The sequence below is a fragment of the Stigmatopora nigra genome, chromosome 9 (assembly GCF_051989575.1).
Source record: "Stigmatopora nigra isolate UIUO_SnigA chromosome 9, RoL_Snig_1.1, whole genome shotgun sequence".
Lineage (NCBI taxonomy): Eukaryota > Metazoa > Chordata > Actinopteri > Syngnathiformes > Syngnathidae > Stigmatopora > Stigmatopora nigra.
The window spans coordinates 8,357,363-8,383,196 of record NC_135516.1 but is presented as its reverse complement, the minus strand read 5'-3'; the positions used below and the strand labels follow the sequence as shown (position 1 = coordinate 8,383,196).

General features: G+C 39.7%; 2 protein-coding genes across 4 annotated transcripts in view; one reads left to right on the top strand and one right to left on the bottom strand.

The window, feature by feature from the left end:
- Positions 1-3,287: 3,287 nt before the first annotated feature.
- Positions 3,288-7,454, bottom strand: LOC144201422 (glutamine synthetase). Its single transcript, XM_077724030.1, has 7 exons — positions 7,311-7,454; positions 6,547-6,735; positions 5,897-6,058; positions 5,338-5,484; positions 5,138-5,265; positions 4,858-5,057; positions 3,288-4,313 (listed from the first exon to the last, which is right to left on the bottom strand). Exons 2-7 carry the CDS (start codon positions 6,710-6,712, stop codon positions 4,001-4,003), a joined length of 1,116 nt encoding a protein of 371 aa, XP_077580156.1. The 5' UTR covers positions 6,713-6,735; positions 7,311-7,454; the 3' UTR covers positions 3,288-4,000.
- An 86-nt stretch (positions 7,455-7,540) lies between these two features.
- Positions 7,541-25,834, top strand: part of LOC144201471 (pre-B-cell leukemia transcription factor 1) — an 83,448-nt gene continuing 65,154 nt past the window's right edge. For 2 of the 3 annotated variants that reach the window (XM_077724144.1, XM_077724141.1), the window contains exons 1-3: positions 7,541-7,663; positions 9,149-9,247; positions 9,330-9,403. The gene's annotated coding sequence lies outside the window, so the exon portion shown is untranslated. The remainder of the gene's footprint in view (positions 7,664-9,148; positions 9,248-9,329; positions 9,404-25,834) is intronic. The other variant, XM_077724142.1, reaches the window with a different exon arrangement.

Genomic DNA, 25,834 nt, shown 5'->3' with positions numbered 1-25,834 from the left:
GTAAGATGCGGATTGTCGAACAACATTTTTAACTCTGAAAAAGTTACTGAGAAAACCAATTAAGAGGCAAATATATAAATGTATGTATATGTATATATATATATATATATATATATATATATATATATATATATATATATATATATATATATATATATATATATATATATATATATATATATATATATATATATATATATATATATATATATATATATATATATATATATGTATGCGGGCCCTCCTCTTTTCAAATGTATTGACCTTCTATCGCCATCATTTTCTTACATTACAGTATATCCACACACCACTGCAAACAACAAACACACACAAAATTGATAATCACAGTCTCTATCAAAACTGGTGTCATGCTACAGTTGTTTGTCTAATCTTATTACACAATGTGCACGTGCAATGTTTTTCCCCCTTTGCTTCTTTTGCACACACAAAAAAAGGTCTATAAGCTTTTCTTGCCATGCTTTTTCAGAAAAATATCTTCTTCATGTCTTAAAGGGCAAGAGTTTTTTTTACTGCATTTACTGAGACCAAACCAGTTAGAACTAGTAAGAGGTGTTACACAACAACAGACTTGACTGCAGGCAATCACACAACATAGACAGCAAAATCTTCAACTCATTAGTCCCTGTTTTCACTATATGTACTAAACAAGTTTAACCAGTGTGTGGTTGTTTAAAGAAAAAAAAGAAAAACAACACGGGGGCATTGACTCATCTCATTGTGCATCTTCATTGATAACTAAGCCGCACTGCCCAGAGAGGCTGTTGTTCAGTTCCATTTGCGAGACCCCATTTTACCCCACCCCCCTTCTCCCACCTTACATAATATGCACCCCCCCCCCTCTCTTGCACCACCAAGATCCAGCCTGTACATTCTGGTGGTCGTCATAGCAACAGAGCAGCATCCCTCTCCATCCTTTGTGCAGCGTCTCCTCATTCTATTCGAGCTTTCCCAGGCTGAACTATAGTGTCAATTTCACATACAAATGTAGGGAATGGGGGTCTTAAATAAGATTTTTCTCGTATTGATGAAACACTATTAGCTAATCAACAATTGAATTTGCATCCGTGCAGTTAAAACAACTATCGGACCAAGAGTGGAACAGTTGGTACATTTGAAATATGAAAAAAAGGAAGTAATCTTGCTTTAAAATGATCAGTACTCTTTTTGATTCGCGATTTATTGTTCCAATGAAACATGAATACATGTTATGTACTTTTTAACACAATTTCTATTAATGAGAAGCAAATCCGTTATTCAACTTCCATATTTATATTATTTTTATGAAATCTATTTCAACTAAAACCTTATTTTAGAAAAAAATCACCGTAAAAAATGTATATAAGTAATAAAAATCAAACAGTTTACAGGGAACCAATTTACAGTTGGCCAGGTTAGGCTTCACCACCCTTGCAATCCTTATGAGGAATTTGCTCATTCATCTTCCATGCTGCTTATCCAAGCAAGGGTCGCGGGGGGTGCTGGAGCCTATCCCACCTAACCAGTCAATTGCAGGGCTGAATGAATGAATAAAATTAAAAATAAACGATGTGTTTTTGCACTTCCAACCATTTACTGTTAATAATGATATATACGCTATTTGCTAAAATAAAGATGCAATAAGATAACCCCAAAAGCCCACAAGAAAATCCCAATTCTAAATGTTTTTGAAACATTTGATCCAAATGAGTCAGTCTGACCAAGAACAAAACAGAAGGATGAGCCAAAAATAAGGCAGTGGTGGCTTCCACATATGTGCAGTTATGTCTAAAATTATATAAAGCCTACAGTGTCAAATCAAGTTACTGGTAAAGAAAATATTCCAAGTTTTGTTTTCCTGCTAGTTTCAGAGGACAAAATGTACCATACATTCACTTCTAAGTTTGACTAATCGGAACCACCAAGCCCTTGTTTACTTTTTCATCTCGAAAAACCTTATGGGTTGAACTCATGGACCTTTGGGAAAGGGGAGCTCCTAAAATATACCTGTTTGAATATTAGAAATTACATTTGGATCATATTATGATTCTTGCAGCATCGTGCTTGCTGTAAAACTAAATGTGACCATATAGTCTTATGGTTTTACGAGCCTAAGGGGGTCTGTGGGTTTACGGTCTTATGGTATTTGTGGTTGCACTTGTATAGGAGACCTTCTAACTTTACATTGGCTCTTAAGCAAGCCCTAAACCATGACCCAAAAAACAGTCACTTGAGTCCTGAACACATTTTATTGACGACTTGCCACTTTGTTATTAATGTAAGTCAAAAATCCAAGACATATTCACACTTTTGATGATTTAACATGTTAAAAATAACACACAGTTATCACAACATAAACGGTTCCAGAACAGCTCTTCAAATTTCAAACATAAGTGACTAACTACACATCAGTTGTGTATTTGCTGAATGTAGAGGAATGTGCCTGACTGTTCCACTCTTAAAAAACATTACACTCCTTGTGCATAGTTTACAGCAATCCCAGGACTCACATCACATACTCATTCTTAAAAATATTGTCTGTATCATCTCCCAACTCAATGTTCTGTTTCAAATTTTCCCTGCATAGCACTTCCAAGAATCAGGCCTAAGAATGGAAAAACACCAACATGTTACTCAACTGACAGGAAAATTTAAGAGTAGTGTAAAGAACAAAAAAAAGGAGGCACAAGAGCTTTCTGCCAGTCATCCTCCTCTAAAAAACATGGAAGCGGGGTTCTTTAAGGTTATTGGTTGTCTTGCTTCTAGCAGACCAATGAGGACAAGTTTTTTAGTGGAGATATAGGGGAAAGGTCTTAAGGGAAATTTACTAGCCCCTTCCCCCATCAGGAGGATAGAGAGGAAAGTTTTTACCATGTTTCTAAACAATAGATTTGTCAGCCACATTGACCAGCCATCATTTAACTTGCTGATACAAATGATCAAATGTGCATGGGAACAGACTACATAAGTAGAATTCCCTTAAATTCCACCTTTGTTCCACATTTAATGTCTCAGCAGCTCACACCCAAAGACCAGTCACTTTTATTGACTTAACACTCCCAAGTTGACAGTACAGTAGAAGTATCTAATAGCATGTTTACCCGATTCCATTTTGCACTATGAGTCAGTAAACCATGTTGTTTAATCGTGACGCAAATGGCTTACAATGACATCATGCTTGTATTGTATCAATAGCATATTAAAAATTGCTTGATCTGTTACTGTTCCTACTTTGGCTACTGCAAATCCACATTGATTCAAATATATAAAGACAAGACAAGAGACCAAGGTAGTGATAAAAAATAAGTTTTAAATGTAACAAGAGAAAAATAACCCAGGTTCAGTAAACTTGATAAATTTACCAACTAGGGCACATTAACGAAAGGATAAAACTCCTTGAGGAAAATCTACAAATGGCATTATGGACAGATCCAACACATTTAAACGCCATCATACATACGCTGGGTACCGACAGCTACATACAAAGAGTACAAACACAGTCGACCCAGTATGTGAGAAATCTGAAGACAAACATTGCCATTTAAAAATACACTTCATAAAAATCAAGCGTTAGTACCGTGGGTAATTTGTAACGGGGAAGGTCAGTAACAAAGTAAATTAGCAGGACCTGAACTAAAGATTAAACCATATATACTGCCCAACATTAGCAGCTCTACACTTCGGTGTCCATGTACTTTAGTTCATTTCTCCGGGGTGAGGGAAGGGGGTCGGTTACGCCAGCATTGATATGGTTAGAAAAACTTACAAAAGCCAATCCCTTCTACGGATGAGGGAAGGTACCCTGCAATAACCAGTAGGAGAACCAAAAGACATGAATTAACCAATTTTAAGTTGACCAGCCAACTCGAATCTATATAAATGCCGGTTAAACCATATCTATGGTAGTAGTGGAGAAGAAAATACAGTACTAAATAAATGATAAGATTGGGTGGTGATAGTGGGGGAACGGTTGGCAGTGGGAGTCAATCCACGAGTGGTTGCTTCAGTAATCCGTAGGTTCGTCCCCCTCCTCACTCAGCAAACAGGTGCGAATGAGCGCCTCAGTAACACCGTACGGGTCGCAGTTGGCCGATGGGCGGCGGTCTTCCAAGTAACCTTTCTTCTCCTGCCCCACACTGCGAGGGATGCGGATGCTGGCGCCGCGGTTGGCCACGCCCGCCGAGAACTCGTTGATGTTGGAGGTTTCGTGGTGGCCGGTGAGGCGGCGGGCGTTGTCCAACCCCCCTTTGGGGTCGTAGGCACGAATGTGGTAGCGGTGCCTCTTGCTCATCCTCTCAATGGACTCCTCAATGGCTCTGGAAGGAGATGAGAGGTATTTGAGAATGCTGTTGAATTGAATTCGCTATTCTAAATTAAAAATTAAATGCAAGTGTGGCTTATCAATAGTTGTAATTTCATATGATTAGGTTCCTAGTGTTCTTTCCCTTTTACCCACAAATCAATGTGAGTAGATCTTTTGGTGACATTTAACATGCATTTGCGCCAAAACAAGATTATATCTTGGAATCTTCAGTTTAAAAGGAATTCCATTTAGATGACAGCGTCAGGAATGATTATCTATCGAGTTATACCAGCGTCTGCTTATGACCTCATTTTGGTCAGTGACATGTCATGTTTATCTTGCACTCCTAAATACACAATGTAAGAAAAAAAAAGGGAAATACACCATGATGACTTGACAAAATTTGGAAAGTTTAAACGTGTCCTTGTCATCACTATTACCACAGATCCCTTCCTTTGGAGACTGAACTCATGCCAATGTTCTTATCCCAACCATGATTAACGAAACAATTACCAGTCCTTGATTTTACTATGGTCAAAATGTCCTTGAATACTTACTTCAATCCACCCTCCTCTCTCATCTCCTTTGTGCTAAAGTTTGTATGGCAGCCAGCGCCGTTCCAGTTGCCAGGAATCGGCTTGGGATCAAAAGAGGCGATCACCCCAAAGTCTTCACAGACACGGTGTAGGATGAAGCGTGCAGCCCACAGGTGATCACCCATGTCAATCCCCTCACACGGGCCCACCTGGAACTCCCACTACCCATACACACAATTAATTAATTTTCTGACTACCATTGAGGTGAAATCAATTTGAGCAGATGTACAGCATTTTTTACCTGGGCAGGCATCACTTCCGCATTTGTACCACAGATCTGAACCCCAGCATAGAGACAAGCTCTGTAATGAGCTTCAACAATATCTCTCCCATAGGCTTTGTCAGCTCCCACTCCACAGTAATAAGGACCTGTCAATACAAATGATAGAATCATATGCGAACTTAATCATGTCACTGTCTTACTGTGTGTCAGAGACTCACCTTGAGGTCCAGGGAAACCATTGGATGGCCAGCCAAATGGGTGTCCATCAGTACCCAGGATTGTGTATTCCTGCTCCATGCCAAACCAGGGGACTTGGTCTTCTACCATCTTCATTATCTTATTGCACGTCAGCCGCAGGTTGGTTTCTGCACAGATAAGACAGCAAACTCAAAATGACTTGCTAAAGCACTAGGTCATTTGTTGTCAATAAGCCTATAACTAGCATTTGTGTGTCGCATATTTTTATCCTCGTGGGATCCATTGGAATAGATGAAGGGACACTCTACACATTGTAAGGCTAAACCTGCACTGAGTGGTTTGCACTTATTTCATTTGCCTAACCATGTCATCACTAATAAGCGTACGGCACGGAAGGACGTAATCTAACAAAGACCCAGTTCTTGAGTACACATCTAGGCAGACTAGACATCTGTGTGACCATCTGTTTAAAAAAAAAAAAGGTAGCAAAAGTGCAGTCTTGGGTCAATCCTCTCATGTGGAGATAGATACCTTTAATACTATTAGTGAACAAGTGTGTCACTTCTTTTATGGTTTTACCTGCAGGCATGCGGTTGTACTTAAAAACTTCACAGAGCACCAGCTTGTTTGGGTCCTTGCGGAAGGGGTCCCGGAACATGGCGGCAGGGATGAGATACATGTCGCTGTTGGAACCTTCGGCTTGGTAAGTGCTTGACCCGTCAAAGTTCCATTCAGGAAGGTCTGAAGGAGTGATGGATAGTGACTATTTTCAAATGTCTTTGCAACATTCAAGTAATTAAAGAGTAGGAAAAAAAATCTACTTTCATTTTGTGACTTTAGTATACCAAAATTAAGAGCAGCAGAAAGATTCAAAAGGATTTAATATGCACAGGCTCAGCTTGAGAAGTTTTAGAAAGGGGAGGGGGTCCTAGTGTGAATGATGATTGAATGTGACTTTTAGGGAGAGCGCTAGTGGTTATTTCACTTAACATTTTCTGGATTGGCATTTTAAGTACCAGTGATGTTTCTTATCATTCACACTAGTGGTCTTCAATGAAATGATTTTATGTAGTCATTTTTTTAATCCAAATTCCTCAGCTTTATCAGTTTTGGATATTTGGTAGACACTTTCCAGAATATTACAGGACATTTTCCAACCATTAAGGTTTAAAGAAATAGATGGTGTGGGGGTGGATGCATATTAGCAGGCAATTTGGAAAAGTGCTTACCTTTTAGACTTTTGGGCTCAGAATCCAAAGTCTTGGTTTTACACCGTAGCCCCTCTCCGGTGCCATCGACCCAGATGTACATGGCCTGGACTTTCTCTCCCTGAGGGAGTTCCATGTACTGCTTCTTGACGACTTTGCTCAAGGTGGCACTGGACGATGTGGCCATTTTTAGTTCCTACTATAACACACCTGGACACAAGACAAGAGAATATGAACATGGGAGACCAGGGATGATGCCATGTGACCACTGTACACTAGGGGGCAGAAAAACGAGCCCAAAAAACACACCAAAAAGACCACCATTGTTCACTTTTCTAGAAAAACAACACATGGACAGTTGAAAACTGCAGCAGAAATGATGACATCTCGTGGCGTTTGTGTTCATTTCCGAAATTAAACGATGAGATGGGGCGGAAATGTTCGTTATTTTGGGAAATAAACGTTTGCGTCGTCGTCATCTGTCTTTAAATCGAGGCTGGCGTCGAAAGCTAAGCCATGAAATAAAAAGTCAAGACTGGACATTCCGTTAGCACGATTATGGAGTAGTCATGGTTACACACTGTGAGGAAATATTACATAATCGACAGCAGCTTCCGCATGGTGACCACCTCCATACTCAAACAGAACACATACGATTGAATGAAAAGAGAATGATATACATTAGAATCACAAAATCTAAAGATTTTAATGTATAGTATTAATTAAAAAAATGTGCAGAAGAAGCAAATGAAGATAAATCATGCTGAAATACAAAGATCATTTACCTGGAGAAACGAGAAAATTTAAATAAAAACTAAAGGACTTGCAGGTCCAGTGTTTCGTCTTGGGTTTATCCGATAGTATTTCTACCATTCTCCAGTACCGAAGATGGGTTCAGCCATATTTATAAGGAAGCGAGTACCTTTAGAACATTTGATTGGTCCAGACAATCGGAGGGTGTGGTTTCATACCGCGATTGTCAGCTCACGCCAGCTTCTCATTGGTCAAACTCCTATTTCGGGTTCAACCCACCTGCCCTCAGGCACGCCGCGTGTTCTCGGAAAGTGGGTTCACCATGCGGGTTTCCTTCTCAGACACAGATCTCTCCTCGCAGAGCGGACCACTGGACGTAAGATAGGTAAAAGTTGCTGTGCCACCATCGAATAAACGGATTCGATCGTAATTCTTAAACCTAGAATCCAAAATCTACAATAAATCGGATGTAAAGGTATCGACGCCCCCGCGCGCAGCAAATGTGCACTGCGTCACCATACTGGTTTGAATGGGAAACCTTATGTAATTCTGTCATGAGTATGCGGTTGATTTTGCTTTATCACTGGACCACCACCACGTGAGGAATTCACGTGGAGACAATCACTGACAATAGATTTAATTGGCCTACTTGTGCAACGAGATTCGGCTATTGATGGCCATAGGCATCCAATTCATTTGAACTGGGAATGCTGGCCTTGAATACTCATTTTTCAGTGCACAAGACGACGATAAACGTCCAATTGGGACTAATAATGGTTGCCAGTTTCTCCCAGTCAAAATTAAGTCTTCCTTCTTACCCACATTTCGTCTATCAGATTTCATTAACAATATTGACAGGATTTCCATCAATTTCAAATTATGCACTACCTATTATATCCTTTATTTGCAATTTCTAAGAGCATTAAATGGCCAAATACAGAGGCAATTCTGGAAAAAAAGGTACATTTGCTTTCCTTAGTCGTTTTGAAACCTAAGCTTTGATGAAATACACTACGTACTCTTGGTTTGCTTTATTTTGCCAAAATATTTTTTGGAACAATAGCGTCACCACACTGCCACCCAAGGTACTGCAGTTAACTGCTGACGTGGAGGGTTTGATCTGTCTGCAGCCTGCAAAACAGGGTTGAAACCATGTTTTGTAGCTGTATTGTGCTTTTTGGGTTGTAGTGTTCTACATTTAATCCTAATCCCAATCCTAATCACAACCCCAAAACCCTATAGGTCACTGTTTTGCAGCCCCATCTTGAAAAGGGGCAATTCTGGTGATGTTTATTAATTTATTTATCTAGCTGTTTTGTCAATGTTTGTGATGGGATCATCTGTATCCAAAATTAGGTCACACATTTTTAGGATGCCACCTTAGATAATAAAGGTTTCTCTGGTGACACATTATTTTTAATCACTGTGAGTTTATCCAATCAAAATCTCAACAATGACTCACATATTGGATAAAATGTACACGTGTGTGTATAGCAATGAAAAACAAACACTCAAGGGTGATAATAATTCCTTGCAGAGTTTACATTTTATGAACACCAACAGGTGAGATTATACACGTGTATCCAGTGAGAGTACAGAATAGATAATGTAGGATTAAAATGGCCATTTAGTAATCATACAGGAAATTGGACTACCTTCCCATGTGGATTTTTAAGTCTCCTGACTCAAAATCTGCCCTAGAAATTTTAGATGACACTGCATGTTAGTGCACACTTCAAGAAGAACTCAGCAGAAGATGTGTACATTGTCAATGCACTGTATAAATGTTTACAATTGGTTTAGCACAGCCATACTCTAGTAAAAACAGACACAAGTGTGTTCATTTTGTGGTTTCCTTTTCTTCCCACAGCAGATTTTGTCCCAAGTGGTGGTTGATCTCTTGAATTGTGTTGATCTTCTACCTGGAGTCTTCATGAAAATCTTTAAAGCTGCACCATCAGTGTCCACGGTAAGATTTTTATGCATATTCATATCAGATTCATTCATTTGATTTCTAGCCCACTGAAAATATGACCCCTGTTTTGCTGCAGATCAAAAAGTTTCTGTATGCTGTCAGAGAGCGCCTCCCACTGGACATAATGAAAAGAAAGACGCTCAAGCAAAGGTAGGGGATTTTCCACTCATGTAGTCAGTCAGTCAGTCCTTCATAGTGTAAAAATGGTCTAAAAATATGACAATTTAAAAAGAACTATGAAGTATGGAAATACTTCTTAGTCTTTCCTAAATTGAAATCATAAAGGTGACTGTTAATAAAAGAAAAAAAACAAAGGTAAGTCATAATGTCAAAATGAAAAGCAAATATAAGATGGAAGGCAGTGATTGACATTTCCTCACATAACTCCTTTTCTATGTAAACAGTGCTAGCATAGCATCATCTTGTAGAAAACACTGTATAATTCATAAATTGAATGCACTCCAAGTAGCAACATTATCACAAGGTGCTGGGAACTAGAGCCATATCATATTAAAAATAATCACCTTTTTTCTTGAAGAAAAAAAGGTCACTTTGTCCACAAAAATCCATAAATATGCCACTTTGTTTTACAAACCGCATTGTTCAAATCGAGAGAGAGTAGCGTCTTATAGTACGAAAATTACGGCATATAATAATCCGCATCGATACATTAATCGGTTGAGTAATTTTAATCGTTTGAGCAACGATCTTATGAAATTCAATCAATATGATACAAAACAATACTCCAGCTGTTAAGTCCCTGGATGCATTGTAAAACCTAAATATCCTTTAATGAATGTAATTTTTCAATTAGACGTTATTGTGTGCTTAACATTTAGTGTGGGCCAAACACTCATAAACCTACGTTAAATTTATGTTCCCTGTCCTTTATTTGTCCCACAAGGGAAATCCATCTTCAACTATGCTGAGGTTAGATCCCGTGTTGAAGATAAAATTACAGCCTGCATGTCTTTTTTCATTGTCATGTTGGACTTGGAGGACATGACCTGCAGTGGCTCCACCACTCTGAATGTTCTCACTAGTAATTAAAGACATGTGCTGCAGCACTCGCATGCAAACTCAAGGCCTTGCTGGGTCAACTTGTGTCAGACTGGGCGAGACGGTTCATAGTTCGGGTAGAGAATTATCTGTCAATGACATACCATAAAAGCCTTTTTTTGTGGGGTCACCATGAGCCAATTTGTGGTGGATCGTTCCATTAAAGGTATAATAGCTTAAGATGTGTTTTGTTATAGTCTTAACAGCAATATTTATTGGAATTTACAAGACACTATGACTAAATGTTTCTAATTTTCAGATGTATTCCCAATGAAACTGATGAAAAAGAACCACCATGCAATGCGCTTGACTAATTTAAGTAGAAAAAAAGTAAAAATATTTAGGAAAAATCAAATCAAGAATTGCAATAGTGTCTCAATACAATTTAAGTATAGAAAATGACATTAAAAAGCAATGCAGCCTGACCTTTATTTAACTCAAATAAAACTGACCTAAAAAACAATTATTTATAGTGTATATACTATTTTGTATTTTCATACCCACGACCATTATATTCTGTACAACACAAACACCATATATTTACACGTTAAAATGTTTATTGTATATTTTATTTTAAATTTCACATTCATCCTAGAAATGTCTCTCAGATAACGTAATACTACCAACACACCGCTAAAGGGCAGCAGTCACCCATGTAGACCAAAATGAAATACAAAGGCTGTTTTGCTCAGAAAGTTCCTTTTTAATTATCAATTGAAACCAAAGGTGGCATTCAAGATGTTCTCCTCGGCTTCAAAAACCCAAATCAAACATTTTCACTCATTTTGATTGACATGGTTACATGTCAAATATGTATGATCTGTAAAGAACTAGCTGGGCAAAACGGAAGAAAAATGGCATTTGCATGAAATCACAGGCAGTGGACAAAATCATCCTTTAGAAGCAATAGAGAACATTGTAAAGTATTTTCATCTCTAATGAAAAAAAGGCACATAACGTTCATCACTTTGCTTTCAATTCACGATGACCTTTCATCTATCCAGATATGAAATATGCTCAGTTTTTTTGTGTGTGTATTGAGTGTGCTGTATAGTTTGTTTTTGTCAATATATCCCATGAAGCAGCGATGTCATATTCACATATTTTTGCACCGGGTTTTCAAGATTGAGTCCAATATCTCAGCAATATTATGTAGGAATACAACAAACACAATAATTGAACAAAACCATCTTAACATGAAAACCATATGAAGAGTTTAGTGTAGTGATATGCTGAAAAATGTCAAAATTTAAATTGTATTATTAAATTTAAATCCATTGATTCCTTGATCTCAAAACAGAGACTGATACAGTAGTCACTTCTTCACCATGCTGCCTTCCCAAATATACATTATTGAACATTCCACTATTTTGCAGTGACAACAAAATATCTTAAAAACACAGTATTTTGTCATTCTAGCAAAAATACAAATACATTCGAAAATGTTCCACACAATTTTGACCCTTTACATAAATGCTAGCCCATTTTTTTCCCTTCAAGGCCCACTTCATACTGCTCCAAATTTAGGTTTTGCATTGATAGATCTCCATATTTGATCATATCAGCAACTGAAATAATGCATAGTGTTGGCCATCCCCATCTCGGCACCACAGGACAAGAGTCTAGTTTAAAAATGAATAAGGCTGACAACAGAGTCGTCGCTATTTCAACTGCCAGCGTGTCCTGTGTGACTCATCAGGCGAGCTGTAAATCAGGCGAGGAAGAGCCTCCAGGGATTGTGTCGCTCCAGAGCTCCTTCAAAGCACTTCTATGCGGAACGTCAATAGGCAAACACTTTGCAATAACACTTATTGGCACCGTGGCGCTGCAAGAAGATGGATTGTTCTCATGAAAATCAACAGGCGAGCTATTGCCACTGAGATTGTTGCCATTTTTGTGGGCGCCATCATCTCGTTTGTGTGTATGTGCACCAGGGCAAAGGCAGAGAGCTGTGAGCCATCATGGGTTACATTTAATCCAGCCTCCTCACTCTTTGGGATAATAACTTTTTTTTTTTTTCCTCCAGCTCCATTCCGGGGCTTGTCTGTCATCTTGACACGGCAATATCTTCCAACTCCACTGTTTCATAGTCACTTTCATTTATTTCCAAATGCCATTTCACACCCTGCTGGCTTTAACTAGGTATCACACCAGGAGTGGGCTGCAGATTCAATTGAGACAACAACATTGCCGCCCCCCACCCCTTACTCCCCCAAAATGAGTGAATATTGTAAGTGGCAGACTTTATAGAAATGAATTTCTTTTTCTGCATTTTCTTGGCAAGGATTTGTGTTTGTCATGCACTCTTGAATTTAAATAGGATGTCGACAGCCTTTATTTTTGCTTGTCGTAGAATCTAAAGTTTGTTCATAAATTGCTCAAACTAATACATTTTAAGACAAACATGGTATCAAAAAGTGTCAAAATATACTTGCAAAATACACTAATTCATAAATTTAATTATTTAAAAAAATATATTTTTAAGTTTCTATTTTAGTTTTCATTTCTATTAAAAATGCCAGAATAGCTACTAGTGTGTGATACAAAATATTATCAAGCATATGTACATATATAACTAAAAAAATAATATAATCCAAACTAACTACATGTTACTTGTCTACCAAAGTAAAATATAGGAAGTTGGGAATTTAGTATGTATTTATACATAGACATAAAAAAAGTTCTTAAACAAACGTTTCATCATGTTGTTATCCAATTTTTTATTTTGGCCTTTTATTCCAACCCAACTTGTCCTTTTGCTATGCTCCTTAGTTTTAGATTTCAGTGTTGTTAACACTTTAATGCTTTAATATAAGGCTTAATTCAGCATAGAGAAGTGCAGCTCTATTTCAAGGTAGTAAATGTGCCACAAAACACCCCCAAACATTCTTTCAGCCGGTTGCCAGCCAACCCCGGAGCCCATTCTCTCACATAGCTCCCAAAATGTCAAGTAGCTACTCTAACATTTTCAGAGGTTTTGTTTGTATGTACAACTTGTTAATATTTCCTCATGTTTTTCTCCCACGATAGATAGTATGAAGGAATCAATCTCAAGTCATTTTAGAATTAAATACTACAAAAAATGTACAGTTCGGTTAACTCATTGGGTGCCATGGCAGTGATACACTGTCCATCACCATCAATGTTAGTGACTATTAAGAATGTATGTGTAGAAAAATGGAACATGAACATGAAAGTTTTGTCCTCCGTTCGCTTTCATTTGATGTCAGATGTCAGAGGAGAATGGCCAGACTATTTTTGAGCCATTACAAAGGCAGCAGTGACTCAATTAGCCACTTTTTACATCCACAATATGTAAAAGAGCATGTCCAAACAAACATGGCAAATCTTGACCATACCGCCTGCCACCGCCTTTCACATTTCTGTCTAATTAGAGGAAACTGAGGCTACAATTCGAATTCAAGCAAAATTGGACAGTTGAAGATTTGAAAAATATTCCCTTGTCTGATAAGTTTCAATTTCTGCTGAGGCATTTTTATGGTAGAGACAGAATTTGGCACAAACAACAAACACATGGATCCATTCTGTCTTGTATACACAATTGAGGCCGATAGTGGTAGTGTAATGTTGGGTTTATTATCCTGGCACACTATGGACCCCTTAGTACCAATTAAGCATCGTTGCAATGCCACGCCTGAGTATTGTTGTTGCCTACGTCCATCCTTTTATGACCACATTATATCCATCTACTGATGGTTACTTCCAGCAGAATAATGTACCATGGCATGTCATTTGAATAATATCAGACCATTACATTTAAAAAATGACAATGACTTCACTGTATTCAAATGGTCATGTCCACAGTCACCAGATCCCAAACCCCTAGAGCACATTTTGGGATGTGATGGAATGGAAGATTCACATCTGTAGCTACTTAGGGATGCTATCATGTCAATATGGACCAAACTAAATGAAAAATGATACTGTAACTTGGTAATTTGATGGCAAAAAGGATTAAGGCAGTCCTGAAGGCGAAAAGGACCTGAACTTAGTGTACCTGATTAAGTGGCCAGTGAGGGTATGTGGACCATACGTAAAATATCTTAATAAACCTAGGTTGTGTGACGCGATTGCTGTCTCACTCCTGATGCCTACAAAAGAGCGTGTTGGCAACTGGGCAGTCAGCCTTGCTCTTTAGCTCAAATTTATTTCAATGCTTCTTGGGACAGTGTCATAAGACTGTCATAGTCATGACATGACATCTGTCATGAATATGAATGAATGCCTTTGACAGATGCCATTAAATGTCATTCAATAAATTGTGTCACTTTTAATGCAAAGTTGACATTGTTTAAAATGTCTTTTCATTAGGGATCGGGTAAGGCTCCTTTGGTTAAAACACTCATGAGTATACATTCATTCATGATAAGGGTCATCTCAGAATTATTAAATATGTCATGACACTACATTCTAATGAAGTGTTCATCAACTCTTAAATATGTAAATCCTGCTTGTCTGTTCACGTGCCTTGTGGCTGACATTCTTCCCCAAGTGTTGACAAGAGAACTTATCATTTTGTAGTTTGGGAAATTTCACCCAGAACCGGCATGATTGGAATATTTCCTAAAAGTTTTAGTCCAATTATGCCTGGAGTTATCACACAATCCAAGCAAAGTCAACAAACGTGAAGATTTTGCCATGTATTTATTCTTCTTCAGTAATTGCCTCGCTGACACCCTGGGGGGGCATGGGGGGGCTCCATATGGTGCCGCGTGCGTGCCGCCGTGCCAGTAGGTGATCCCGCCCGTGGCTTTGTGGGCGAGCGAGGCGTCGGCATCCCTGCCGCCTCGCCGGTTGACATATCCTAGCTGTTTATTAAGAGGATGACAACTCTATCAAGCTCCATAAGCGGGCCCTCGCGCACAGGAGTTCTTTTGTTACTTTCAGGGAGGGTGTCATCAATCTTGCTGCCATGCTACTCTCTTGAGCTGTTGATGGCAAACACGATTTCTCTCTTTCTGCCTGGCCTCTCTCGCCTGTTGAGGGTAGCAGGGGGTGGTGGGTTCAGGGAGAATGGGAGGACTTTCCCCAAGAGCGCCTTTTCTTGACAGGCGACAGAGCGGACCACTAGGACACCGGAGGTGGATATATGGGTCTGTGTAATGAAAAGTCGCTGACAGGACCTGCTTGCTCTGTAATGAAGGGAGCTGTGAATGGACGCGTACATCCTTTGACACCTCCCATTTCCCAAAACATCCATCTCAGCTGTTTTTAACCGAAAAGGTGTTAAAAAAAAGGCACGGTGTGACTTTTTTTTAATGAAACAGCCATATTGATGCCGCACCTGCAGTTTCTAAATGAATCACTGGCTCTGTGCTTCAAGCTCGCCGCCACCGTGCGGTGCCGCTCAACATTGAGCGTGACTTACGGAGATGGACTATGATGTATGTACTCACATCGGCTGAGGTCACACACTCCATAAATGTCTGAGACAAGCCTGATATTTTAATCTCTTTTTAGTGAGGGGCTGTTGGGCCTTTGCCCAATCAATACAGGCCGTTGGCTTTGCCAAGAATTCTCACTGTTGCTCTAGTGCTTTCAGGCCTGCATAAACCTACACTGTCGTTAGTTGGCCATAGAAAAAGAGGTATATTAGGAGTATGTTTTGGTCACTGACCATGTGGTTTGTTGTTACTGACCTTAAAGTGTGTGGGTTACATGAGATAACAACAGAGAACACCACACACATAGCAACCATATCTCTAGCAACAATCATGAGTCTCCTCCCCCCAAACCAGATGTTTATGATACCACCCAAGCGGACCTTAGAGAAGCAAATTGTGCTGGTGTGACACGATTTACAAAGACTCAACAAAATATTTCCTCTAGCAACAGATTGAGCATCACATTGTTTCCTGATTTCATGTATTGTCGGAATCATGCAGGTTTCATGATGGATTTGCAAATCAGAATAGTTTAATATTTGACATTTACTCATTTGGCTCAGCGTTCTTGGATGCCATGGATGCGTAGTCTTCTCTACACACTTTTATATATCTTTTATCTTTAAAAAAACACATTATGTTGTCCTCTCAATTCAATGGCATTTCATGCCACCATGAATTTCCCTTGTACGTGTTTTCTTGGACTAATACTTGGCATTAAACAACTCATCGACTTCCATAGTTTAAACAAGTACTGTCAATCGTAGTATAAAGTAAAACTGGAAAAGACTGCTCTAGAAATTATATGTTGTAGAAAAGGTGTCTAAAAAGCCTTTCTTTACAAGATTTTAAATAGGCCAGTTTAATTCAGCAGTCGTTGGAGAAGGTGTCGTGCTGCGAGCTTTGTAAACTCCCCCCCCGCCAAAAATATCACCACACGCTCTTCCTGCTAATTTGTTTTCCAAGCCTTACCAAGGCAGCGAATAATTGTCTGTGAGATATTGTTTGTTCAGGTGTTCTGCAAAATTGAATTCTATATTGAAAGGACTGCAGAAGAATGCTAGTGCGAAAGCAAGCTTGTACTTTGTAATACATTTTCTTTATAAATTCACTGAGCGGTGCAGAATCATTTTCCTCTCAATAGCGTCCGGTGATGATTGCCTAGCATTAATTGTCCGTCCGTCATATAAAGCATGCATGTTTTTTTTTTCTGTAATTTCCAGACAGCTCTACTGGTGTTCACTCATTTGAAATTAGAGTCCTGCTATTGGGGCTTTTGTGCAGAACCCCTTTCACAGATTATATGGCTTCCTCTTGTTGCTCCAGGAACTGTCGCTTTGCACATGATGACCTTTTGAAACTCCCAGATTGATTTCACGCATCCATTATTCCGCCAAAACCCGCCTTTTGTCGGCCGCCGCGCTGTGAGCTGGGTGCTGATAAGCCCGTTAATGTGTGTTGCGTTGCCGCCTTGTCCGAGCCAACATGTGGAAGTCATATAGCGTCCGGTGGGACGTACGTGTTGACGGAGGCCTGTGATGCATTTGATCATAGTTAGTCTTGAGGAGGGTCTTTGCTGGGTTTTGGTTCAGCAGCCTCACTCTGACCTAGTGCCTCAGCTCAATCAGTCACCTTGTCCTCCCCTTGACTCCTCACCCCGTGATCCCTCGTTCCCTCCCCAGCAGACCCAAGAAAAACAAGCCGAGTGCTTAAGACCCCTCTCTTTTGCTGCCTCCCACTCACAACCCGGTCTGCGGACAAATAAACTTGCCATCCGTGGTTGTTAACGAAGGTGAAAAAATACCGTGGAGGCCCATACTTGGGTTTGTTTGTCTAAGGCAGTTGAGAGGATTTTGTTGATAGTCCTGAGAAAGGATTTGGGTTCATCCAGGTGATGATAATCAATGGAACACGTATGATGGCTTCCTTTAAAATGTATGATATCATTGTGTGATTTCTGCTACACTTTTAGTTACCCGGGATATCTTTTGGGTTTATTTTCAGGCCTGCAAATCTGAGGAAATGGCAAACGGTTGCATGAGTGCAATTGACCCAAATTGCAAGGTCCTATGAAGTGTTTGTCAGTCTTATTTACTTTATGGATGTGAGCAAATATTTAGTTGAGGGTCGCCAAATAGTTGTAGGAAACTCATAACCAGAAGCAGCTAACAAAAAAAAGTACAGTACCTTCTTCATGTGGTTCCAATTCTACATAAAAAACTGAGTTCTAGTGCTGTTTCTATCTTTAAAAACATTGAAAACATTTTCATTTCAGAATGTTAACCCATGTTAATGAACCCAGAACAAGTATATATTTGGTTTGTGAGTCTTTTTCCCACTTCATGGCATATTGTCCAATTATGCATAGACAATAGATATGTTATAATTTAGTCAACAAATCCAAGAAAAGTAAAAAAGACGCACGTTGCTGTTTTGCTGATTTATAGACTTACATAATGATAGGGAATAAACGGAGACTTGTTGTTCTTGGATGAGTGTCCCATTGTGACTCATACGGTGAAGCTAGTTAGTGATTTATTGAATGTAAAAAAAATAAAGAAAGTTCTCTTTTGGGGCGATTTGCTGCTTTGTTGATGAAATTGTAATGCTTGGATTTCCCCATTGTGACTTGAATGGTGAAATAGTCGAAAATTTATGTGTGAAAAGTAGTGGGGGATGATGCCAAAGTTCTGTTTTGAGGCTATATATAATAAGAGAAATCAATTCATCATTCTTTAGATGGGGGAATTCTTCTCAAGTTCCTGGAAGAGAAAAATAAGGAAAAAAATAGAATCATGAATTTACGCACATCATTTTCCATTTGCCCATGTGAAATTAAGTCAGCAGATTAATTTCTGCTTCAATGGAGCGTATCGTTAGAATTTAACATACGTGCTTCATTCTATCACGGGCAGAGTCAAATGCCGAAATCATGAATTTCCCCCCAAATCCTATGCATTAAACCTCAATTACACTGAATAGTGGTAGATAGGCCTATTTACTCCTCTGTGCCTTGAATGAATGGCTGAAAGGTGAAAAAATAATAATCACAGTGTAAAAAATCGTCTATACTTTTTACTTCTGTTAGTAAGTGAGCTCTGTATTTTGTGGTAATGACAAATTTTCAAATGGTGCAAAAAGAACAAAAGCCATCACTTCCCTTCTCCTTTTCAAAATATTCTGAAATAAAATGCCGCTGCGCCACAAAATTGACCAGAAATCATGTCTGTAGTTTTCCCCTAATCCTCATAAATCAGTCAAATTCAACACTGTATCTGCAATTGTTCACGTCTTTAATCAAAGTTCTCCACCTCACCAAAACAATGAGTTAATTCTCTGCTTGCCAATAATAACTGCGTATCTCTTCGCCAAAGATGGGTGTGCGTCTGTAAATGTGCGTGTTCAGCTCCTCGCTCTAGTAAACAGTGACAAAGATGTTATAGAGAAGTGTGACAGAGTTCTATTTGCCATAACTGACATCTTCATCCCATCACTTTGCTTGTTTTGAGTGTGTGCACACTAAAAAAGTGCCAGCATCTGTGGAGTTTCCACACGGATACACTGCAGTGGAGTGGGGATTGCTAGGATTCCGACAAGGCCGAGGCAGCGCAGGCAGGTGTAGAAAAGAGTCGTGCACAAAGGCAGTAAAGGCAAAACAGAACAAGGAACAGGAGGGAGGAATTATGACTTTAAAAAAAAACAAACAAACAACAACAGCTTGCCTCTTGCCGTCCTTGTATTTCAGCTGTTTTGCAGACCAGCTGCTAGATTCAAAGATCAGATTGGAACGACTATGCATCGACTATTTTGAAATACACACATTTACTTCATCCGTGTAACTGTTGCTTAAAGATCAGTGCATTTAGTTCAGTGGAGGATTGGACTTCAATAGCTGTCAGTAGAACTGAAACATGATTTTTTTCACTGACAGCATTGCCAGTTTGAACTGATTTGACATCTATCGTAGTCAAAATAATTCAGCGGCAAACATTTCGTTTACTAGAGATTTCCCAGAGATTTCCCATGTGTTCGGTCACATTCCCATTTTTTTATTTCTTATATAGATCAAAATTATCCAGAGGTTTATTGCAAAAAAATACATGTAAACCATACATTACATTCTATATATATAAAAAAAGGCTTTACTAACAACTGTTTTACATGCCTTTAATGTTGAATATCTTGTTTCAAATTGGAAAAAACATTTGTATATGTGCTATTTTTTCCCCACATAAAAAAATACTTTTTTTCAAGTTAAAATACATTCTAGTTTCTTAAATTTTGAGCTTGTGATCTAAAACTATATTATAAACTACAGTATATAAATCAAGTTAAAATTGTAAATAAAAAAACAACCTTTTTCCCCCTCAACACAACAGTTAACTAAACAACTCACATTTTATTTTCTTAGATAGCGCCATCAATGGCAGCCAATGAGTTAAAGGCAGAACCATGTAGAAGGATTAAATACACTTATGTCTTGCAAGTACCGTATTTGGCTCCAATAAAAACATCTTCATGTCAGTGAATGGATGGTTTACAGTCTTGCTAACGCCAAGTCAAAAGGGGGCTATTTTCCAAGAAGGCAGTTTGCGAAGGCTTTTCACTGGCCTGATCCCCCCCCCTTACTCTCTCCCTCTCTTTGTCACTACTCTGCTGTGTTTCCTCCCATCACCGTGGCAACCACTGCCGTCGCACGCCATTGTGTGCGCATGTTTGTCCACAGCTCAAGGTGTCGCCTGTGCGGTTTAATGGACCTCCCAGTCCGCTTCGCCGTTGGCCTCAAGCTGAGCTCAGCTCCAGCCCGAGGGGGTGTCTGCGAGCAGGCGGGCAAAGAGGATGCGATAGGACTGATAATGGCCGCTTTGTTCTATTTTGTATGTGTGTATGTGTGTGAGACAGCGCTCCTGTGGACCAGGAGACGCCTGGTCAAACAGAGACACACAAAGGCCATGGAGGCGTCTGGCTCTTTCCTCACAGCGCGCTGCCAACATGCAGCACCTCCATCAGCCGCTCTGAATTAAAACCCCTCGCAACCTTTCACACGTATGGAAAAGCTCTCTTTCACTCAGTGGGAACACTGACATTTGCCTTTTGATGAATACAAAAGATTCTTTTTTTTTTTTTTTTTTAATTCCTCTTTCGTCTTCTTTTTTCTCTCCGGTGATTGCACCAAGGTCACGTACGACATTGCAATCCGTGCGTGGGATCTCTTCTCAAGGGCAGCGAAGTTATTCACTTGTAAAAAGCAACACAGGCATTACATGATTCAGTCAAGCTTGAGTGAAGAGGGATGCTTGTCCACTTCTTTGGCAAATGGTGCAGTTTGCTTTCAAGGATTTTTTTTCTCATTCAATGGACCAAAAAAAGTGTGACTTTCTTTAAATGAGGGCAACTTGCAGTCCATTATTGTAGTTTTTATAACTAATTTACTTCCATTGGCGGCCAAGGACGTCCAATCCATTTACATTGAAAGTTCAATTAATGCCATGAATGCATTAAGGAAAAAAATTGGTTTATTTTTTTTCATACCGTAAGATAATTAGTGACACCTGCCAGTAATAGCGCTGAAAAAAAAACTGGGAATGCCATGGAATAATCTCCTGAGACGTTGTGCCGCATTTTGTCATTCACCGGCCGGTGTTTTAACCTTTTTAACACGGCCCCTCAAGGAAACGATTGGGGTATGATTAGGAATTCGTTAGCAGGCTTCTATTTTTATGCTGATGACACACTTTCCCCTTGGAGGCGCTCAGTGTTGCTGGCTCGTGACTTTCTCACTGTCTTTTCCAAACTAGATCAGCTGTTTCCGACCATGCGGGGACGTGACACTGAGTTCACTGACTTAAGCAACTCCCCTCTCATCACAAATCTAGTTACTGGCCCTCATGAGCTTCATTGCAGCAGAAGCTGACAACCCCCGATGCCACAACATTGGTTACACTTGCACAATTTAACTCTCTCAATTGCTGTTAACAGTGATAGGCTTATGGTCTCTTTAAACTGATAGGAACCGAGAGTGAATTATCACAGCCATCCCCTCCCAGTTCAAATAGATTGGACAAAATATTAATTATGTACAATCGTTACAAAAACATATCAGAAAAGCAAGAGCTTGTGTACCTTGGAGATAGATGCTGGTTTCCACCTAAAGCCACAATAAGACAGCTAAAAAAAATTTGGGCAATACTGAAAGTGAATATTTCCGGCAGCGTTATTTCATCTTTAGGTACATATAAGAATATATTTATATTTCGTTGTGAAATTCAAGATATTATAATATATTTTTTGTTGCGGGTGGAGATGGAAACAACAAATTGCCTCATATCAATATCTTATTCCAATGGATTATGAGACCATTCGTCGACTAGTGACCGAAAATACAAACTTGGGCAGTATTCACTGGCCCAGTAAATTTAACAACCATGTAAGTCCTAAGCCCCTTTTAGACATATTTCAAATCCACTAATTTACAAGTATTTACCCGATAAGCAGCTGCCATGGACATTAGCCAAAACTACGCCAGCTAAAAGCCTTGTTTGGTTTCGATATCATTTAGTAGGGCAGCTAGCTCGCATGCTGAGCATTTAGAGTCGGTATTTTTTACTGTATACAAAAGACTACTTTCCTGCAACTCTACTTCTATGTGTTCAATTCACTCAGTTTACCAATTGTTCGGATGGAAGAAAATTGAGGCAGTGTTCATGTTCCAATTTACTCCACAACACTCACAAAGCATTTTCCAATAAAACTCTTCAATTTATAGGGAAAAGAAAAACTAAAATCCTGGGCATCACAATTATACATTGAAATTGAAAAGAGTGCAAAGATGCCATACGCCAGTGATGTCACCCGGTAACAACTTTGGCCAACAATAAAATGGATCAAATTAGTTTTTTTGGTTCATTTTACAGAACAAAAGAAAGTACTATGTTTGTTAGTCAGTAAAGTCCAATCTATCGAATTCAGTAAGGGATAGTGGACCTTTTAAAAGTCACACAGTATGCACTGGAGGACACATTTGTGTGTCAAGTGAGGATTCTTACCACACACACACACACATCTAAATGCCTTTTGTCCAACCCGTGAAATAGCTTTGCAAAGGCAAACCTTTTCTTTTACTTAAAACACTTTAATGAATTTTCACTAGAGCCAGTGGTGAAAGTTATACATGATACTGTTTCCTTTGTGGCTGCCCCCATCAGAATTGGTCATGCCAACTTTCCCTATTGATCAGCCAACACAAAGCAGATACACAAAACAAAATGATTGTGCTTTACAATTTGACTAAAATTGCATCTATTTGTCCATCCCATCAGGTCGGGAGCAGATTACAATGTGTCGACATGCGCTTGTTCCCATAGGTGAATTGGTGTGTGTGTGTGTGTGTGTGTGATGGGCTTCAGGTATTGTGACCAAGGCTGGCGGGCTGGTGGCCCCGGGCCTCCAAGTGCTGCCCGGGAGAGAGGACAGTGGCTACATTTGTTTCCCATTGAAAAGGATTATAGGTCTTGACGGCCATGATTAATCACCCAGAGGCAGGCATGTGAATACAGCCGGGGAAAGGTTCAACTTTTTAATTCATCCCACACACAATCTATTCAAAGCAGCTGTTGGCGTCGCATTCCCTCATCTCCCGGCTCTTTCTTCTCACTGACCATTGCCTTCCACTGTCGTTTTTATGGCACACATAATTACCTGGGGATGCGCTCTTGTTGTAATTGTGCGGGTACTTGGACTCAGCCCGGCTCTATGTATATTCTTTATGATTGGAGATGGTTTCCTTTTCATCTTTGCTATAGAATAGTTAATTGACTTTGTTAATGCGTTTGGGGATCAGTGATTTCTCAACAAATGACCTTTATGGAGCCCAGCGTGTCACATTGTTTATGATACGAGTGTGTTCCCAAGCAACATTTGTGTTTGTGTGTGTGTTGATCCATTGTGACCTTTTCCTGTCTCAGGTGTGTTTGGCGCGGAAAAATATTCCTCTCAAAGCTCCTTTTCTCCCCTCTCCCCTCCCCTTTTAGTAACACTTCAAATTCATATGCGCCTGCCCGCTGCGGCGGTCGCTGACAGACAGCCGAAATCTTTGGCGCTTTGAATAAATTTCACATCTCGCCATGTTCATATCCACTCATATGAGCAGGCCTTCTCATTAAGACTCAGCAGGTTATATGATGGTATTGCCGGAATCCCTGGAGCAAAATGAACAGGGACAGCTACACTGCTTAATGCAAGGTAGCCTAGCAACAGATAGCTGGGTGACGGTGGAAACATACCCACATATTTATGTTTACATGAGAGAATGATTTGTGTGTCAGGCTGATGGATCCTAATGTTCCCCCTCTCCCCGGGGCTTTTCTTGTGCCGCACGCAGGCCTGACACTTACCCTGAAGGACAGGCACCACCTTCCCCGACGTGCATGAATACTTAATACTGTTAGACTGCATTTATGCAAAGAATGAAAATGGCACCAGACAAGATGAAGGAGGAGTGGGTGGGGGCCTGGGGATCTGAGGGCGGGGGCTAAAATGCATCAAAAACGTGACACACTTTACGCGGTGAACAAGCGAGCAAAATGACACTGGGGAAGGCCCGCCGAGCAACAATCGTCTTATTGAAGACACGTACGTCTCGACAAAAACGGGTGGAATTCGAGAGATTTGCAATTTTGATACCAGGGTCTGCAAAGGGCCAAAAAGATTATCTTGCACGTTGAGGTGTTGAGTCTTTGCTCATGTGATCAACATTAAGTTTGGTGACAATTCTGTTCATATATCTGAGTAACAGCTACAGCTATATGTATTGATATAGACAGCATTGGCGATTCATCCATTCATTTTCCGAACAACTTATTGTCACAAGAGCCACGGAGAGTACTGGAGCCCATCCCAGGCAACTATGCACACCAGGTGCAGGGCACCCTCAATCGATGGCCAGCCAATCGCACACTCACACTCATACCTAGGGGCAATTTAGAATAGATAAAATATTTTTCCAAAAGTTATAGGAAGAAAAAAGTACTTTAAATAGTACTCTTAATTGCTTCTAGGTATTTAAGTGAAGTGTGAGCATGAATTGTGGTCTGTCTCCTGTGATTGGCAATTCAGGGTGTCCCCTGCCTTGTTCCCAAAGTCAGCTGAAATGGGCTCCAGCACCCCAGCGGCCCTTGTGACTTAATCCAATACAATATAAACATTTAAGAGGGTAACAAGTACTTTTTAACGGTCATGTATGTTAAATCTAGATTGAGTCAGGCCACCGACGCTTTAGTTATCCCAAATAACAAGTATAGCCACCATAGTATTAGGACTTTATAAAATAACAGTAAGCTAATTGAAATTTTATTTACAAATGACCGAGTTGTTAGAAATCATTGCCTTGTCCATGTTTATTTCTCACAAGTTCGTGATAAAAAAAAAGAGAAGTGTCACTTTCCTTTCTATGCTGAACAAAATAAACAAGTGTCTTCCAGTAAGTACAGTACACAAGCTATACGACTTGATTGGGCCTGTCTTTACAGTATGTCCAGTTCCTCCAGGGACATCAACTCAATTAGCCTGGCACTGCCTGAAAATCAGCACCATAGATTCAATTTCTTCCTGCCTTGTTTACCAGAGAGCAAGCCGCAGAATAATATCTATACAATTTGTCCTTTCAGACAAATGATGATGGTATCGTGGTGGGAAGCAGCAGATAGAAGCCTCTCCCGTTGTTGTTGTATAGGCTAAGCGGCTGGACAAGATATAAAAAGGCCTTTTGTCAGGAGATAGGCATATCTCCGTTCATCTTGCCCAGCTTGTTTCCATAGTTACATCAATGTTGTTGAAGTGAGAAGATCAGGTATTCCAGTGAGTGATCCCATACATGCGCCTTGCTTTGCTTCTATTGATTTTCATCACACGTTGGGGAGGGGTTCTGGCTTCTCCAGACTGTCTCGGAAGGATTGTGGAAATAATGAAAGGGCAAAATTTGTTGGGCCAAGAAAGAAGCAACTTGGGTTGCATTTACGATGCAAGTCTTAAGTGTCCGATTACAACAATAAATACGATAGTTAGTCTCCTTAAAAACTCATGTTCTTGTTGGGTTTCATGGGGAATGTAGAAGACAATT

What these genes read in the sequence shown, in the direction of transcription:
- LOC144201422 (XM_077724030.1), bottom strand. Translation starts at nt 6,712, where the DNA reads ATGGCCACATCGTCCAGTGCCACCTTGAGCAAAGTCGTCAAGAAGCAG. An exon ending in TGAGCCCAAAAGTCTAAAAG is followed by an intron (nt 6,059 to 6,546) that starts GTAAGCACTTTT and finishes TCACTCCTTCAG; the next exon opens with ACCTTCCTGAATGGAACTTT. An exon ending in CGGAAGTGATGCCTGCCCAG is followed by an intron (nt 5,058 to 5,137) that starts GTAAAAAATGCT and finishes GTGTATGGGTAG; the next exon opens with TGGGAGTTCCAGGTGGGCCC.